The following is a 20,183-nucleotide window of genomic DNA, read 5'->3' as shown; positions in this document are numbered from 1 at the left end:
GAGCAGCAGGCAAGACAGGAGAGGTCTGCTGTGCCATGTAGGTTAGCTCCCTGGTTGGGGATTGAACTCATGCTGCAAGTGGCTTCTGATAGCTTCATAGTGCTGAGACATAATCCATTGCACCACCAGGGAGGCCCCATTTTTGCTGTTCTTCAGAGTAAATGCTGATTAATTTTGTTCCATATGTAGCGATAAGGATAAAATAAGGTGCTGTAATATAGAAGCATAAGAAACATGTATATTTTGTAATGGTTACTTTTCTAACTAAAACAAGACTTTAGAACTTATATTTAAGGTATATTTTATGCATATCCGTTAATATATGCAATCCATAAATTTATAGTTTCTTCTTCAGAAATTGTTAATATTGAAACCACTTGTATAAAACTCCCTGATACTATTCCTGTCTCTTCCCAGCGGTAATCCCAATGCTAATATTTTTGCTATTCATAATTAAAAGAGGAACTACATATGCATGTATCCTTAAGGTATACATCCTGCTTAGAACTTCATGTCTCTGACCTGAATCTGAATTTTATTTACATTATATCTCCCTGAGATGTGATCATGTTGCTACATGTCTCTCTGGTTCTGAAATTTCCATAGCAACTTATTTTTTTTAATGTCTCAGTATACCTCAGATTATGTATCCATTCAGTCAATGGCCTTTTGGGTTTTTTCCCAGTTTTTGTAATTATACCTAGTGCTACTATGGCCATCCTGAAAAAATATCTTTGAGTGGTAATTAGGGTATTTATATGTTCACTTTCACAGAAGTTACACTTTTCTTCTACAGCCTTACTAAAACTTGATATTGTCAGATGTTTGATATTTTTTCCAAATCTGATGGTTATATGACTTCATTATAGGTTTATTTTGCAATCTTTATTACTATTGAAGTTAAGCATATTTTCATGTTTATTGGAGATTTACTTTTTCTACTTTCTATGAAATGCATATTGATGTATTTTGCCTATTTTTCTAAAGTAGTTTTATGTTATTAATTTTTAGTTTTTTGGACACCTGTGTACAAATTCTTTTTTTGTTTATATTTATTGCAAAATTTTCTTTTTGGTGCTTCTCTCATTCAACGGAATGAGAGACTTTCAAATACAGTTTTTATGTGTACAGTTAACACTTCTATGTCTTACTTAACTAATCATGTTCTACTACTTTGTGGTTAGGAAAATATCAAGTAGTGCAAAGTTGAAGAAATTTGAAAAAATGGTGAATTATTCAGAATTGAAAACAGTGTTAAATCTTTACTACTAGACAGATGCCAGATGACTTTACTGGCATGTGGAATATAGGGAAGTCAAACAAAGGAACAGACAAAAGTAAATTGAAGCAAACTTTTGAAATTTAAGTGTAGAATTGAGGCTACTAGACTGGGAGGGAGAAGGTTGGTAGCAAAGAGGGCATGGGGACCACTAGGCAATGGTGAAAGATTATGGGTGCCTTGGTAGTAGGTGTGATTTGGTAATACACATCTGAAGAGATGTGAACCTATAATATATCTATAATTCAAATACAGTGTGATAAACCAATATTACCTAATTAAAAAAAAACAATAAAAATAGCCATAACAAAAGAAGGGTCACTTCACAGAGCTCATCATTGCCCAAATGATGGCCACTGTCAGAAAGTGCCAGAGGAATTAACACCCTGAGAGTCATCAAGTAGTGATCATAATCTTTTATGATTTTCATGCATTGATGGAAACTAATTGAGAGCTAAAAGGCAAATTTTCTTGCTTGATGTCTTTTGTAGAAGTCAGATTTCTAAGGTCCATAATAAGGTGGATAAGTTCAATTTGATCTGTAGGAGGAAGTAAGACACATCCAAAAATAGCCAGCCTTTATTGCTGCTGCTATTCATTTCTGACTTTTGGATAAGAAATAAAACTGTCACCAGCACAGGGAACATAAAAGATCTCTTCTGTTTTCCCTATCATCAACTAATTTCAACTCAGACATGCTCCTACTTAAAATAATAAAATATGAAGCTAAAATGCCATCCATATGAATTTGCAGGGGGTACATTCACAAAGAAAAGCATAAGGAGCTAAAAAGATGATTATATAAAATAAAATGTCTGCTTTGGTCTAAGATGCAAAACCTTGTCATGTGGGCAGTTAACAATCATTACTTTTCAACCACTGATTTTATATTCCTTTTACTTTATGCAAATTCCGTGGTTGGCAGAGCATTTTATCCAGTTGGATGATTCATTACCATGGGAGTTAAATCTGTTACAGTTTTATTAGTTTGCTTCAGTTTCTCATAGAGGTTTACTTGGCATGGGGGTGGAAGGAGGGTTTAAACATAGCCTTCCGTGCTCTGTGTAGAGAAAACCAATTTCCATATGTTAATTAGGATGTCCGGTTAGTACAGAGGTCTTTCTGTTTCATCATGGGGAATTCCCATAACCACAGGTCAGCTACCATTTAACATTTAATGGAAAAATAACTATTCATTGGTACCAGCTTTTTGCCGAGGGCACAAGGGATTCCAAACATACTCAGTTTTATGTATAACAGTTGTAAGGGTGATGAGGATCACTTTTGAGTGATACATTTGAACATTAGATCTGTTTATTCTGATATTGGGGGGGATGGTTTGATTCAGATATAGCTACTTCATGGTTTGTCTTTCCTGTGTGAAGGAAACTAATGGGTGAAGTAAGGGGTAAAGGTTTAGCTGCTTTGTCTAAATGTGGAACTTCCTGACACCATGCCTGCTCAGAGCTTCCTGTGGTATTGACTGAGCCTTTGCTGCAGCTGCCTTTCCTGTCAATTTCTATCACTACCCTTTGTTTGTTGTTTTGCTAGAGGTATTATTCCTGAGGGTAGATGCCAATAAATCAGCATACAAATCTCTATATTAGAAACTATTTCTTTGGGAAATTCATTTTTGTAACAATTTACTTTTTGCAAGATTCCTCTGGGAGAGGTCATGAGTTAGATAGTGAGTCTCATTTTCTACTTCCTTCTTACCATGCTTTGTTTTACTTTGTATGGATTTTTGTTTTGTCTTCATTATGAAGTCCTGCAGTGAAGTTTCTATATGGAGATAATATGAGACTCAATAATGATTTCTAGATCATGAGTACCCTTGTGTTTGTTGGTTTTATTTTATTTATTTTTATAGCATAGTCATATTTCTTTTTAGTATGGAAAAATGATTGGTGTCTCTTTGGCTTCATCATTCTTTTTTTGTTTTCTCAGGGCCTTCACTGACTATATAGAGATTCTTACCTATATAGACATTCTTACCTCCTTATTTTATTACCACCTAACCTTTCACTGAGGGATCTGAGACCATCTACCAGGGTAATGGTCCTCTGGAAAAGTCATATTTAAATATTACTGGAGATTGCTGGAATGTATTCTAAACACATTCATTCCTGAGTGGCATATGCCACTGTGACCCACTTGTCAGAAAGGTGAGAGAATATTGTCCCAAGGTTATCTCAAGGGCTAGTTCCTCCAGGGTAAAGATAAACATCTTGATATTTAGAAAACCTGAATTCTTATTGTATATCTGCCACCATCTAAATGTGCAATTTTGGGAATTTTTCTCATTTTCTTCATATGCAAAATAAAAAGAATGAATTAAATACTTTTCAACAAACTATTCTTAGTGCTTGAGGTTTTTTTCATTTATAGATCAAATTATCCTTCATGTGCTTGAATTGTCAGAAAACTCTTAGTACAATATGAAATAGGATTATTATTATTTTGCTTAAATTGAAGCATGATTGAAAACTTTACAGAGATTTCTGATTGAGTGCTCTTAAATTAGACAGAGAACAATGTGGAACTGAAAAAGCAGAATCTGGCTTTTAGTTCTCCCACTTACTATTTATTCCATTCTATGGCAACGGAAATAAAATATTATAAACCTCAGCTTTTCTATCTATTAGTGGGGGATAATGTGATAATTTTGTAGGGTTATTTGGAGACTACATATGAAATTGGATTGCCGATAATATAATGGTATATGATATTTCCTTTTAACAGAGAATTTAGAGCAGATGAGAAATGGGTAGACATACTGATGTGTTTTTAGCTAGCTTAAAAAAGTAAATAAAAAGTAGTAGTCATTATAAAATCTCCTGAGAAAAGAAATGGGAAATACTCAGAGGAAGAAGTTGACATATTTCAAATTCCCAATTGTTTTTTTAATTTTTTTAATGCTTCAATGAATCAGAGTGAGAACGGTCTTCTCTAAAGCTTTTTTTGAAAGATGAGTGTTAAAGAATCATGCTGACTACCTTGGTAAGTTTTTATGTGGGAGGTGATGTGGGGCCAAGGTCAAGATCAAGACTTGGGACCAGACAAACTTGAATGTTTATTCAGGTCTGCTTCCCATTAATATGTGCTGGGCTATGAGGTTTAATTTCTCCATATCTTTATATCCCTACCTGTAAATTAGAAAGAGGACCCTTTCAAGCATAATGCGTTTTGAGAAATATTAAATGAGATAATCTATACAATATGCTTTATAAATAGCGCAGATTTGTAAAACTCTTCATTGATTAAAGATACAAAGTAAATAGAGCAAAACTATATTTTCATAGTTTTATTGTTATTTGAAAGTCACATACAATAAACTAACATGCATTACTCTGAAGTAGTAAGCTCCATGGAAGTACCTAGCAAACCTAAAGCAGTCAATTAATATTAGTTTTTATCATTACCTATAATAATTATAATGGCTAATCTTCACACAGAACTTTATACTTTCCCAAGTAATTCATATCTCCTAAGAGGAAAGTAAGCTTAATTTCCTCAGTCTTAAGTTCTCAAAACCTGTAATTTTTCTGAGACAGAAAAAATGGAAATAAGAGATATGAAAGTAATGTTGAAACATTTAACAAGGTATTAACTTTTCACAAGTGTCTTAAATGATAAAAATATGAAGATAAATAAAATGAGAAAATACATTAGTTTCAACATTACCATAAAATATGAAAGTAGTTTTGCTCTATTTGTGTATTTTTTCAATGCTTAATTTTATGTTTTTCCAAGAATGTTTAAGGTTAATAATATAGTAAAAGAGATCATATATCTATAAGATTGAAAGAAATTGGAGAAATGTTTCTTTAATTACTAAGGTGTAAGAGATTCCTTATGTAAATCAACAGAAATGGCTTAGAGCTTTTGTACTAATTGATGTTGAGTAGATCTGTATAGAGTTTGGTTCTGAATGAGAAACTTTGCTGGGGATGTGTTCTTGGTTGTTCAGATGTGTTCTTGTGTAAGTGGTTAGTGTAGACAGCACTGTTATTGGTGGAAGGTGTGGCTTCTGATATCACATTTCAAAACTAGCAAACCTAAGGACTTCTGTCTCTGCCTGCTTCTACTCCTGCTCCTCTAAGAGTGTCCTCCACACAGTAGCCAGAACCATCCATTTTCAGTAAGTTAGAACAGGTGATTCTGCTGTGAAAAATCTTCCAATGGTTTTCCTCTTCTCTTAGAAGACAGTCATTCCCCTAGCAATGATCTACAATATCCTACAAAATCTGCCCTCAGTCAATCCTATTCAATGTGCTTCATTTATGTCAGCTATTCCTGATATAAATTTATTTAGCAGCTATACAAGAGTGCAGATATTTTTTAAAGAAAAAATATTTAAGAGGAAAACTATTTTGTCATTTTTATTTACTTACAAAGGAAAAAATACCACCTTTCTTCATCCATGGAACCCTGACAAGACACAGCATACTTAACATGCAAGATTAAAAATAGTTTGATTCTTACCAAGATACAGAGAGCTTAAGGGAATGTGAGATGCTAAAGTATCCAGGGCTAGGAATAGCTGGAGGGCATTACCATAATTATGCCTAAGAGAAAAGGAGAGGCAGTGATTATAGGAAACCAGAAGTTCTTTCCAAAGGGGTGCAGCCTCAGCTAGGCATTGAATATTAGAGAAGCCGTTGGAGGGAACCAGAAAATAAGTAACATGCCATCATTTTTTAAAATTATTTGCCTTCTCACCTAAAGTTAATACTGCCTGTTATCCAGAAGGGAAGGGAAGCAGACCAGAGAAGTCGCCCCCCCTGGGAGGAGAGTAGGAGCATAAACCTGAAGGTGAGAAAGGGGTAGTTTACCTTTTAGCAGTTTATTCATTTTTTTCCAAGACAGACAGTAAGCTTCTTGTTTAGAATTATTTGGAAAAAAGACAACAGGAGTAATAAGAGTCATACCACTTATTTGTTGACCTAGTATGTATGAAAACTATGAGTCAGACCCTGCACCTTGTGCTTGGGATAAGAGGTAAATAAACAACATAGATACAACTGTGAGATACCTGAAGGGCTTTCGAATGGAAGAGGGTGATGACAGTGATACCGTAATTTCAGGTTTTCAGACCAAGTTTCCCATCCAGGAGGGGATCCCAAGCTGCAGGGGCAGCGCTGAGGCCCAGCCACTGGGCCTCTAGGGGTTGGTGTCTCATGAAGCCACAGCAGAACTTCGATGATGCTCAGGCAAGCAATCGAAAAAAAAAGCAGATTGATTTAGAGATAGAAAAAGTTTATTAAGGAGAAAAGGAACAGAAATACAGTGAGACTCCCAGGCTAGTGGAACCAGGCCAGGGAGGGGCAAGGAAGCCAAAGCGGAGTCATGCCTTAGGGAATATGGACCTTCTTTCCCTAATTATTCTAAAGCTCCACTAGTCTCTTTGTGATTGGCTAGTTCTCGGTGGTCTCACTCACTGCCTAAATGTCTCTGTGCCCAGAACTAAGTCTCAGTGTCCAAGCCCTTCCTTATCTTAGAGTCCTTTTCCTTTATTGTCCTTGTCCAGGAATGTCCTATTGCCCCTACTTCTGGGAAGTTTGATTAGTCCCCTTTGGAATTTGTTGCCCTTATCTCTGGAGCCTTCCTTTAACGCTCCTGAAGTGCCTGCACTTCCCATGAAGCTGCATAATTATTCCTAACTTGCCCTAGGACTCAACAGTATTCCAAAACGTTCAGTGTGAATAACTAATACCGACTATAACAACAACTAATTTATGTTTTTTAAATAAAAATTTATGATCTGTATCACCTAAAATTAAGAAATGAGAGAAGAGTGAATTAGACTTTATCTGTGTATAAACAGTATGGGCCAGACCATTAGTTGTGCAAATCTTTTTTTTAACATTTCAGGAAGAGTTTGTGACATTTCCTACTGGCTGAGATGCAATCTTTTTGTTAGCTGGTGAGCTCCCTATGTGGGTGTCTTCTAGCAAAGGGACACTCCCTGCCATTCAGAGGTATTAAAGAAAGATTTCAATATCAGAGAGCATCAAAGCTTACCCTGCTTATAAAAGGAACTAGTAGGACATTTCTTCTCCTCTTCATGCTGTGAAAGAAAATTCCTTATATTTTCTCACACCCTGCCCAGGGTATACATCTGTAGAGATTTGAACCTATAGCCACCAAAGCAGATAGAGATGTAAACCTACTTTACCACAATAAACATAATTTGGGAAACTAGTTTATATTATTAAAATGGTGTTTGACTTATCTGAAAACCTCGAATCAAAGTTCTCATCACCTTACTATTGAGGATATTGTCTTTACAGGTTAACTACCACTTCTAAATTCATCTGCATTGAAATAAAGAAGACAGGATGAATGTCACTGAATTCATTCTAATGGGACTTACACAGAATCCTCAGATGCAGAGAATTCTATTTGGAGTGCTGCTTATCACCTACTTTATCACCGTCACCAGCAACCTACTCATTGTGATCACTGTAATCTGCAGCCAGACATTGGACTCCCCAATGTATTTCTTCCTGGCCTTCTTGTCTTTGATAGATGCATCCTATTCCTCTTCCATAGTACCTAAAATGTTAGCTGACTTGTTCTCTAATTCAAAAGCTGTCTCCTTCAATGGCTGTATCACGCAGCTTTTTGTGGAACATTTTTTTGGTGCTTCAGAGATTGTCCTCCTTGTGGTCATGGCCTATGACCGCTATGTGGCCATCTGCAGACCTCTGCACTATGTCACCATCATGAACTTCCGTGTATGCTGTATCCTGGTACTGATGTGTTGGTCAGTGGGTTTTCTCCATTCTTTTGGACAAGTTGTACTTACTTTCTGGCTTCCATTTTGTGGCCCCAACATCATGGATCATTTCATGTGTGACATTTTCCACTTGATACAACTTGCCTGCACTGACACTTTCCTAGTTGGTCTCTTGGTTGCTGCCAATGGAGGGGTAATTGCTTTGATCACCTTTCTAATGCTATTGTTCTCCTATGTGGTCATCCTGTACTCCTTGAGAGGCCATAGCTCTGCAGGGAGGAAAAAGGCCCTCTCTACCTGTAGCTCCCACATCACAGTTGTTGTCTTGTTCTTTGTGCCTTGTATTTGTATGTATCTGCGACCGGTAGCTACCTTTCCTGTGGATAAAGCTTTAGCAGTATTCTACACTCTTGTTACTCCCATGTTAAATCCTATTATCTATACAGTGAGGAATACAGAGGTAAAAAATGCCATTAGGATGTTATTAAACAGGAATGCAATTTCAGATAAATGATTCCACATGAAGATTTTATTTCTATCATGAGCTCTATATTTTTTTGTTTCACTGTTTTAAAGACCTTTCTATACTTTTCGTCTAGTACTTATAGCACCTTGCAAGGTAGTTATTAATATGATTAATATTAACTAGTCATGAAGGAAAATGAAGTTGAAAAAGTTAATTCCTCAGCTGGATGTTAAAGACATCATTCAGATCTGATTCTTATAAATACAGATTTGATGCTCTTTCAACCATTTCAAAGCATGTGAGAAAAGGCAGATTTATATTAGAACCTCTTGTTTTGTGGCAAATTGAAAAACTGTCTTTTTAAATAGAGTTGTATAATGTACACACATTTATAAACAGCTGATACTCAAAAGGCTGCATTGCCTACTTGTACCTATGACTACGGAATTTAGGAAGAATATACTTATCTATGGCTTCTTGGAAAACAGTTGGTATATATCTAATGTTTACTTGTGAAGATAAGAGCTCTATTTAAACCTTTTTGAGATGTTTAAAATATCCTCAACTGGTCAAAATGACCTTATGAAACAAAAAATGTAGTGTTCTTATTTTTATAGAAAAAGTAGAGGTTATAAAGTTTAAGGAATTAGATCATATTATATATCAACTTTGAGCCGAAATATTCTTACTCTATATCTTACGATCTTTCATTATACAGAATTCCTTTGGTAGCAGTATTTGCCTTTGGTTTATTATATAAAAAATATTTATTGAATACAAGACATAGAAAGTGATTTCTTTTTTTTTTTTTAGAGATTTATTTATTTATTTTATACAAGAACTGGGGTACAAGTCAAAAGTGCAGGAGCGTGAGAGAATCACCAGAGCTGGCACGGGTAGCAGAACAGGCAGATGGACCAAAGACACTGCTGAGGGGAGCAGTGGGCGAGGCAGGAGAGGTCTGCCGCGCCATGTGGGGTTCTCCCTGGCTGGTGGGGATTCGAACCACTGCTGCAGAGGCTGCAGACAGCTTCACAGTGCGATGTTCAACCGCTGCACCACAGGGGGGCCCGAAAGTGATTTCTTTTTAATGCTTGAAGAATAAAACAATAGAAAAAGCAATAACAATACCCACCACCATCCCTTCTACTCCTTTCATCCTTTCTCCTATCACCTTCTTCACATATGGTGAACTCAGTTCATTTATCTGTGTCCAATAATTTTTTATTTTGCTTTGTTAGTTCAACTACTTTGTTTCTTCATAATACCCATATATGTGAAATCATCTAATACATGTTTGTACTTGTCTGGCTAAGTTTATTTCCCCTTCCATTTTGCTGCAGAGGGCAAAGTCTCATCTTTCATAATAGCTGAATAGTATTCTATTTTGTATAAACACTATTTTCTTTATCCAACCAACAATCAGTGAGTATTTATGTTGTACTCATATCTTTGCTATTGCTATAATAAACAGTCCATGTTTATAGTTGATGGCTTCATGCTTTTTGGTTAGATACCCAGAAGTGGAAATGCTGGATCATATGGTATTTCTATTCTTAGTTTTTAAAAAAAGATCCTAACTGCTTTTCCAAATGGCTGTACCAATTTATATTCCCACCAACATTGTATAAGGGCTGATTTTCCACCACATTGTCTCCAACACTTGTGTGCCATTCTTAGAAGGATGGAAGGATATCTTACTGCATTTTCCTTATTAGAAGTGTTAATAAGCATTTTTTTTTCATATGCCTGTTGGTCATCTGTATATCCTCTTTACTAAAGTATCTATTCAATTTTTCTGCCCATTTTTAAATTGCATTGTTTGGTTTTTTGTTGTTAAGTTGGGTGAGTTCTTTGTATTCCTTTGACATTAATAGCCTATGTGTTGCATGATGTGTAAATATCTTCTCCAGCTTGGTAGACCATCTTTTTAATTTGCTAATTTTTTTCATCATGTAAAGACTTAAATTTGATGTAGACCAGGTTATTTGTTTTCACTTTTATTTCCTTGTCTATAGGGGTCGAGTCTTTAAAAACATCTTTATTATTAATATCATGGGACCTGTCATCTATCATTTTTCTATATATTTTATGGTTTTGAATCTTATATCCAAATTTCTAATCCATTTTGAATTTATTTTATTTTTAATTTTTTAAAGTATTTATGCATATAAAAGCTGGGTGTAGGTCAGAGGTGCAGGGGAGGGGGGTGAGAGGATTCACCACAGACAGAGGGGGGAGAAGAACGGTGGATCTACTAAAATACACTGCTGAGGGGAGCAGTGGGTGAGACAAGAGAGGTCTGCTGTGCCATGTGTGTTAGTTTCCAGGCTGGGGATCAAACTCGTGCTAAGGTGGCTGCTGATAGCTTCATAGTGCTGAGACTTAACCCCTTGCTCCACCAGGGAGGCCCTGGAATTTATTTTTATATATGTAGTTAGAGAATGATCTAGTTTTATTTTTTTCAAATGTGTCTGCCCAGCACCACTTGTTGAAGACATTTTCTTTTCTCTGCAGTCATAAGCTATGTGTCAATATATGTGTGGATTTATTTTTGGGCTTTTGATCTGTTTCATACATGTATGTATCTATTTTTATTATGCTATACTGTTTTAATTGCTGTAGCTTTTTTACATAGTTTAAAATTGGTAACATGATGCCTCCAGTTTTTTTTCTTCTGTTTCTCAAGATGATTTTAGTTATTCAGGGTCCTTTATGGTTTCATATATATTTTAATTTTTTTGGTTCTAGTTTCTTGAAAGATATCATTGGAATTTTATGGACTTGCATTAAGTCTATATGTTACTTTGGTAAAGTGGTCATATTGACTATCTCAGTTGTTAAACCCTTTGTGTTTGGATTTGCATTTTGGAGATAGACTTTACTATTGTTTCCAGGAACTTCACTTTTGAAAAGAATATCACTATGGACAACCTTCACTGATTTAGATACAACTCTTCTCTTTTTTCTTCTTATATTACTCTAGTCTTAGGATCCTTGAGCAATATTTCTACCCTTCACTATAGTTAGTCAAGTAGAGGCTGTTGGACCATTTAATGAATAGTTGTGGATGGATTTCAGTCTTTTATAAGGTTGGACAAAATGAAATTGTAAGTTCATGCTTATTTTCTGATGTGATTGTGATTTTCATTCCATATTTGAAGGACAAGATCAAGACATTTTCTTAGATGATACCTTATCAAAATACATATTCATTGTGTTTGTCTAGATCATACCAAAGCCTTTTTCAAACTTTATTTGGCACATACTACTATAAATATCATGACATTATAAAATTCATGAGTCTAACAACCTAGGTTTAAATACATAGTCTCAGTTTTCTTAAAACATTTTCTGTCATGTTGCTCAAAGATAACACACAGTCCAGAGTTATGTATAGTATTTTTTCCTTCTTACTAAAGAGGCAAGACAAGATATCAGAGGAATCCAAATTGGAAAATAGAGGTAAATTATCTTATTTTCAGATGACATAATAATTTACATAGAAAATGCAAAAGAATCCACTAAAAAACTAGCTGAAATGATAATAAAGTGGTAGGTTACAAAATGTGTATACAAAAATCAGTTGTGTTTCTCTATGTAAACAATGAACTAGAAAAGAAGGCAACCCTATGCACAATATCATCAAAAAGAATTAAAAACCTAAAAGTAATTTAACAAAGGAAATCAAGGACCTTTGAAAATTAAAAGATATTGTAAAAAGAAATGGGAGAAGGTGAGCACAAAAATGGAAAGATATTTCCTGCAAATGGACTGGAAGAATTAACATTGTTAAAAAGGCCATCGTACCCAAGTTTCCAAGTTTCCAAGTTTCCAATAGCATTCTTAAAAAGATAATTTCCTGGCCTCCCCGGTGGCGCAGCAGTTGAGCGCTGTGTTGCAAAGCTGCCCACAGCCTCTGCAGTGCTGGTTCGATCCCCGGTCACCAGGCGAGGGTCCCCCATGGCGTGCAGACCTCTCCTGCCACCCGCTGCTCCCCTCAGCAGTGTACTTCGTCACTTTGTCAATCTGCCTGTTCCGCTCTCCCCTCTGGCTCTGGTGAATTCTCTCACCCTCCTGCGCTTCTGACTGTACCCAGTGCTTGTATAAATAAATAAATAAATAAATCTTTAAAAAAAAAAAAGAGACACATTTGCAAAAAAAAAAAAAAAAAAATTCCAGAATTTCATATGGAGCCACAAAATATACTGAATAGCCAAAGCAAGCTGACAGAAAAGAGGAAAAGTGATGGTATCACATGCTCAGACTTCAAACTATACTGCAAAGTTATGGTAATCAAAAAAGTATGGTACTAGAACAAAGGTATATAGAGCAATGGAATAGAATTGAGAGCACAGAAATAAACCTGCATATCTATGGACAGTTAATCTACAACAAAGGAGCCAAGAATACAATGGAGAAAGAAGAGCTGCTTTAATGAATGGTGCTGGGAAAACTGGAAAGCCACAAACAAAAGAAATTGGATCACCATCTTATACCATACACAAAAATTAACTTGAAATGGACTTATAGCATAGATGTAATATATTAAATCATAAAATACATTGAAGAAAACAGGCAAAATTCTCCATGACATAGGCTTCAATGATGTGTCTGTGCATTCATTTATGAAGGCAAGAGAAACAAACATGAATGTAAACAAATGGCACCACATTAAACTATGAAGCTTCTGCACAGTGATAGAAATTATCCATAAAATAAGAAGACATGCTAGGGCCTCCCTGGTGGCACAAGGGGCTATCCACAGTCACTGCAGCACTAGTTTGATCCCCAGCCAGGGAGCTACACACATAGCACAGCAGACCTCTCCTGACTTACCCGCTGCTCTCCTCAGCAGTATATTTCAGTCAGTCTGCCTGTTCTGCTCCCCACTCTTGTCTCTGGTGATCCTCTCACCCCCTACATCTCTGGCCTGTACCCCAGTTCTTGTGTGCATAATAAAATAAATTTAAAAAAAATAAAAAGACATACTATGGAATGGGAGAAAATATTTGTACATCACCCATCTGACAAAGAGCTGATATCCAAGTGTAAAAAGAAGTTATACATTTCAACAACAACAAAAAAACCCAAATAACCCTATCAAAATTGGACAGAAGAGCTAAATAGTAGACACTTCTCCATAGAAAAATACAAATAGTCAACAGGCACATGAAAACATGCTCATCATCAATTATCATCAGAGAAATGCAAATCAAAACCACAGTAGATACCATCCCACACCAGTGAGGATGGCCTGTATCAAACAGAACAGAAATAAGTGAGTGTTGGTGAGATTGTGAAGTAAAAGAAACACTTAAACAATTTTGGTGGAAATATAGACTGGTCCAGCATCTTTGGGAAATATTATGGTGGTTTCTCAGAATATTTAAAATAAATCTACCATATGACCCAGCAATTCCATCACTAGGTACCTATCCAAAAGAATGCATGAACACTAATTTGAAGTGATATATGCATGCCTATGTTCATTGAAGTATTATTTGAAATAGAAAAGTTAAGGAAACAGCCTAAGTACCCAAGGGCAGATGAGTGGATTAGAAAAATGTATATATACACAGTGGAATACTACTCAACTACAAAAAGTGATGAACTCTTGCCATTTATGACATGGATGGAACTGGAGGACATAATGTTAAGTGATGTAAGTTAGAAGGAGAAAGACAAATACCAGATGGTTTCATTTTTATGTGGACTATAAAGAAACAAAGGTTCAGACAAAACCAAACCAAACCAATAACAAATTTCATTGAACTGAGGTTATAAGATGGGAAAAGGGGGGAAAACAAAGTGGGAGGAGGCACAAGTGGACTATGGTGTAGGACTGTGGGTGCTTTGGTGGTGGGTATGGTTTCATGACATATGTTTGAGGATATCAAATAGCCCAGATTATAAGTGATCAACTCAATTTTGTATCTTGCCATGATGTTTTGTCTCTAGGTTTGCTTATAGAAGGAGTTAGAAATTAAAGAGAAATGCTATCAAAGTTCTCTTTTGATCTTCAGTTAAGTTATATGAAATAATTGTGTTGTTGGTAAGATCTTCTAATGATGGTGGAATACCCTTGAGGTCTAATTAGGCACTGCTAAGAAACTTCATAGAATTCACTTGCAAATAAGGTATGTGCTAGTAATTGTAAAGCTCAAGAGGAAGGCTTTATCCAAAGGTGCCATTTATAAATCAACAAAGATATTTATTGTAGTTGAGCAAGTTGGCTTGTTTCGTTTTTGCAACTTAGCTTCTTTCTTGGAGAAAACAGCTGCCTGGCGCCCTGTCCATGGAACTAATGTAGACAAGTCCATAGGTGAGATTTTATTCCAAGTAATTATATAATTATGAAATCTCAGGTTTAAATGGATTTTATAAATTATGTAAACAACTCTGGCTCCATCAATTTGAGGTTTAAATCTCTTCTAACTGTTCAAACATCAAGTAAGATAGACTCAATTACAATACTGCCAATTTCAAACTGAAAAATACCTCAGAGACTTTTATTCTTATTGATATACATTTAAATTATTTAGAATCATATTACATATTCACACTTGCATCAAATTTTTTTTCTGCATAATATTACAGCATAACATTTTCCCTATGACATTGCATAATTTAAAAAACCTCTCTTAAAATCTATACTTAAAGAGATGCACTATATTTTATCCATTTCTCTAATATCAGATACTCTACACCATTTCTTTTTCTTTAAAGATTTATTTATTTATGCATACAAGAGCTAGGGTGCAGGCCAGAGGTGTGGGGGTTGACCAGATTCACCAGAGACAGAATTGGGAGCAGAACAGGCAGATTGACTGAAATGGACTGATGAGGGGAGCAGCGGGCAAGACAGGAGATGTCTGCTGAGCCATGTGGGTCACCTCTCTGGCCAGGAATCGAACTCATGCTGTAGTGGCCGCAGATAGCTTCATAGTGCTGAGACTTAACCCCTTGTGCCACCAGGGAGACCCCATTCTACATCATTTCTAAATTTTTTACAGCTCTTAATAATTGTGTTGAACATATTTGTACATAATGATTCCTGTCTTTTAAAAATATTTTGCCGTAGGGCTTATTTATAGAAAGAGTATTGAGTCAAAGAATAAAGACAATGTATTTTCTAAATCACTTTTAATGATTTTGTGTTATTCTTACTTCATGAACACTTCTGATATGTTGTGCTAGGCACCCTCTGAAAAACAAGATGCTATAAATTTCTGCACTTTGTTTCTCCTCTGTGTTCTCTCTCTCTCTCTCTCTCTCTCTCTCTCTCTCTCTCACACACACACACACACACACACATTTGATTTTCATCTTGGATAATTAAAAAATAAAAGCCCTGTCTATCTTTGATAGGAATATAATTTTTTTCTTTGCAGAATACATCTTACTATGTTTATAATTCCTTCTTATTTTGTTTTGGAAATTTATGTCCCTAAATTTGGTTATCTTATTTTAATGCATGATCCTGTCACCAGGAATGATGGCTGGTGCATGTTATGTGCGGATGGTCAGTGAAGGCATGAGAATGAACAGAGCAGAAGTACAAAGAAATAAGGGAGGATCATGCATCTTGGGGATGTGTGAGCAGCTGCTGGTGGTGATAAAGTGTTGGGGCAGGAATTACTAAAGGACTTTAGCAGAGATCCTTTTATGACTTTATGCAGACAATGAGGCATCTATATGTATAGTCAATTCCAATAAATATTCATTGAGTGAGTTAACTTGTAAGGAAATGGAACTTAAAACAAGTAATAGGTTTTATATGTTTGTGTGAGTTTACATGTGTATATATGAATATATATATATAGATAGATGATACATTATTTGGTAGTCTGTTTCATTATTTTCTTCACATTAAATCTATGTATTTAAAATATTGAAATGAAGGGTTTCTTTTGGTCAGAAGATTTTTATGGACTGAAATCTTTTTTTTTTTTTTTTTAAATTTTCTAGAGGCATGTCTTATTTATTTATTTATTTAATTAATGTTTGGTTGGTTGGTTTATACATGCACTGGGTACAGTCAGAAGCGCGGGAGGGTGAGAGAATTCACCAGAGCCAGAGTGGGGAGCAGAGCAGGCAGAAGGACCGAAGTACACTGCTGAGGGGAGCAGCGGGCGGCAGGAGAGGTCTGCGCGCCATGTGGGACCCTCCTCCGGTGGCCGGGGAGCAGCCGGGGATCGAACTGGCACCGCAGTGGCCGCGAGCAGCTTCGCAACCCAGCGCTCAACCGCTGCGCCACCGGGGAGGCCCTGGACTGAAATCTTAATCAAGAGATTTTTTTTCTTAATCACTGAAGTTGTACGTTTACCAAGAGTGACTATGCTAAATTGCATCTAGAATAGAATTTTGAAGACTAGAAATGTCAGTTTGCCATCACTATTATCATCCTGAAAGATCCACTAACAGGCCCCTTCCTACAGGTCATTAAGATTTTTATTCTCGGGCCTCCCCTGGTGGCGCAGCGGTTGAGTGCTGGGTTGCGAGGCTGCCCGCAACCTCTGCAGCGCCAGTTCGATCCCCGGCCACGGGTGAGGGTCCCACAAAAAAAAAAAAAAAAGAAAGAAAAAGATTTTTATTCTCCCCTATTAAATATGTCAGAAACTATTAAACTCGTTTCTGACATTTTTATTGAATAATCAACTTCCTTCAAAATTTGTTTCTCATAGAGAGTAATGACAAACAGTGTGGGAGAACAAGAGCACTTGATTTCCTAGTTTTGTGCATTGGAAATCTTGCTTGTTCTTACGGCTGAAGATGCAGGATGTGTGGCAATTCACCAAGCATTACTCTTCATCAAATAGGTGCCAGACACTGCAGATTTTATTCCAATCACTGCATTAGGCACAGCAAGGGAACACACATGAACATCATCTATTATGATGGGTGCCAGGGAGTGTGAGTCTAATAACTGATACATTTCCCTCAAGTGCCTGCTTATTTTAGACATGGACTGACCATGTCTTTCTTTTTATTTATTTATTTATTTATCCATTTATTTGTTTGTTTGTTTATTTGTTTGTCTGTTTATTTATTTATTTGTTTGTTCGTTTATGCAAGCACTGGCTACAGTCAGAAGCACGGGAGGGTGAGAGGATTCACCAGAGCCAGAGTGGGGAACAGAACAGGCAGAGTGACAAAGTACACTGCTGAGGGGAGCAGCAGGCGGCAGGAGAGGTCTGCGCGCCATGTAGGACCCTCGCCAGTGGCCAGGGATCGAACCGGCACTGCAGAGGCTGTGGGCAGCTTCGCAGCCCAGCACTCAACCACTGTGCCGCTGGGGAGGCCCCTGACCATGTCTTTCTTAACACAATTTATATTTACATTCTCCTGGAAGAGGGGAGACTCTTACCAATGTGTAACACCTGCCAGTCAAATTTGGAATTGGAATTCTTTTTTTTTGGGGGGATATTTATGTCCCTAAGTTTGGTTATCTTATTTGAAAGCACTATCCTGTCACCAGGAATTGATGGTTGGTGTATGTTATGTGAGGATGGTCAGTGAAAGCATGAGAATGCATAGAGCATAAATATAAAGGAACAAGGGAGGATTTGGAACTAGTGAATCCAGATCTCATATGTATAGAAAGTCCCCAATATATGATGACTCATTATTATTTTCCATTTTTTTGATGGAACAGAAGTGACACACACATTCAGTAGGAACTTGACTTGGAATTTTGATTTTTTGGGCTAATGACAAGCCTATGGTATTATCTCGTGATAATAGATAGTGGCAGGAAGCTACTCAGAGTCAGCCGTGTGTTCACAAGGGTAAACAACTGATACCCTACTCAATTTTGCACATTCAGTAGAGTATTTGATAAATTACATGGGCCATCCCAACCTTCCTTATCCATAGGATTGTGTTAGGTGATTTTGTGCAACTGTAGGCTAATGTGTATGTTCTGAGCAAGGTTGATGAGACTGAGCTAGGGTATTAACTTAGGTGTATTAAATGCATTTTGGACTTAAGATATTTTCAATTTATGATGGGTTTATCAAGATATAGCCTAATGATGAATTGAGTAAGATAAGCACAGCCCTGTATTTTCTCACTAAAAAATTATACATCAGGGCCTCCCCGGTGGCGCAGCGGTTGAGCACTGCCCGCAGCCTCTGCAGCGCCGGTTCAATCCCCGGCTGCTCCCCGGCCACTGGAGGAGGGTCCCACATGGCGCGCAGACCTCTCCTGCCACCCGCTGCTCCCTGCTCTGGCTCTGGTGAATTCTCTCACCGTTCCGCGCTTCTGACTGTACCCAGTGCTTGTATAAATAAATAAATAAATATTTAAAAAAAATTATACATCAAACATTGCCCTATAGATGCTTTAAGATGACAGCTACCATCTGTCTTTCATGGAGGAATTGAGAAAGAACTGAAGCAATTACTGGGGTTTTGAGGAGAAGTTACAGTGAATATTCTATTTTTGCACAATGAAATCCAGACTACAATCTTTCTCTGATTAATAAGTAACTTTCTTTATGTCGTTGTAGGAAACTCAGCTCCCAGGAAATTGTTCCTTTCTGAATGGATCGCCTTCTGACTCCCAACAATGTGACTGAATTTATTCTCTTAGGACTCACACAGAATCCACATTTGCAGAAAATATTCTTCATTGTATTTTTGTTCGTTTTCCTATTTACTGTGCTTGCCAACTTGTGTATTGTCATTACCATCTCCCTCAGCCCCACACTTTCTGCTCCTATGTATTTCTTTCTCACTTATTTGTCATTTATCGATGCCTTCTACACCTGTGTCACCACTCCCAAAATGATCGTTGACTTGCTGTTACAGAGGAGAACCATCTCCTTGGGTAGCTGCCTGACTCAACTCTTTGTGGAACACTTCCTGGGAGGGTCAGAGATCATCCTCCTCATTGTCATGGCTTATGATCGCTATGTGGCCATCTGCAAGCCCCTGCACTACATGACCATTATGCGACAGGGACTCTGCCGCCTTCTGGTGGTGGTGGCCTGGATCGGAGGGATCGTGCATGCCACTGTGCAGATTCTTTTCATGCTCCACCTGCCTTTCTGTGGTCCCAATGTCATTGATCACTTCATGTGCGATCTCTTTCCACTTCTGAAACTTGCCTGCAGGGACACCTATAGGCTGGGAATGGTAGTGGCAGCCAACAGTGGAGCCATGTGCTTGCTCATTTTTTCCATGTTAATGGTCTCCTACATAGTCATCCTGAATTCACTGAAATCCCATGGCTCTGAAGGACGGCGCAAAGCCCTCTCTACATGCATTTCTCACTTCACTGTAGTTGTGCTCTTTTTTGTGCCATGTATATTCACTTACATGCGTCCTGTAGTCACCTACCCTGTGGATAAGTTGGTTACTGTGTTCTTTGCAATCTTCACTCCCATGTTAAATCCTATCATATACACAGTGAGAAACACAGAGGTGAAAAATGCCATGAAGACTTTGTGGAAGAAGAGAGTAAGTTAGGCCAAGAAAGTGATGATGAATGTAGATAGGGAAGATTATATCAGTTAAAACCTGTGAAAGAAAATTAACAAACTTAGCAGGAAAAAAAAATAAAACAATGAAAAACACCGAGAAACTAGTATTTATTGAATATTTCATAAATGTTAAAGACCTTTGGTAGATGCTTTTTATAACTTTTAACATAGTTTATCAAGGCTTCAATGTGCATAGATTCTTGTTAAA

The 20,183-nt window shown here is 36.9% G+C and overlaps 2 protein-coding genes across 2 annotated transcripts; both read left to right on the top strand.

Moving 5' to 3' along the window:
• Positions 1–7,614: 7,614 nt before the first annotated feature.
• On the top strand, positions 7,615–8,535 carry LOC311170914 (olfactory receptor 4C12-like; the record flags this gene model as incomplete). The annotated part of the gene is made up of 1 exon (XM_084233407.1): positions 7,615–8,535. The coding sequence occupies exon 1, from the start codon at positions 7,621–7,623 to the stop codon at positions 8,533–8,535; it is 915 nt and encodes a 304-aa protein (XP_084089533.1). The 5' UTR covers positions 7,615–7,620.
• Positions 8,536–19,034: 10,499 nt separating this feature from the next.
• On the top strand, positions 19,035–19,961 carry LOC311171484 (olfactory receptor 4C3D-like; the record flags this gene model as incomplete). The annotated part of the gene is made up of 1 exon (XM_084234359.1): positions 19,035–19,961. The coding sequence occupies one exon, from the start codon at positions 19,035–19,037 to the stop codon at positions 19,959–19,961; it is 927 nt and encodes a 308-aa protein (XP_084090485.1).
• Between the last annotated feature and the right edge of the window lie 222 nt (positions 19,962–20,183).

Source organism: Talpa europaea, assembly GCF_964194135.1.
Source record: "Talpa europaea genome assembly, chromosome: 1".
NCBI classification, from domain to species: domain Eukaryota; kingdom Metazoa; phylum Chordata; class Mammalia; order Eulipotyphla; family Talpidae; genus Talpa; species Talpa europaea.
The sequence above is the reverse complement of the archived record's forward strand: the minus strand, read 5'-3'. Positions and strand labels throughout refer to the sequence as shown.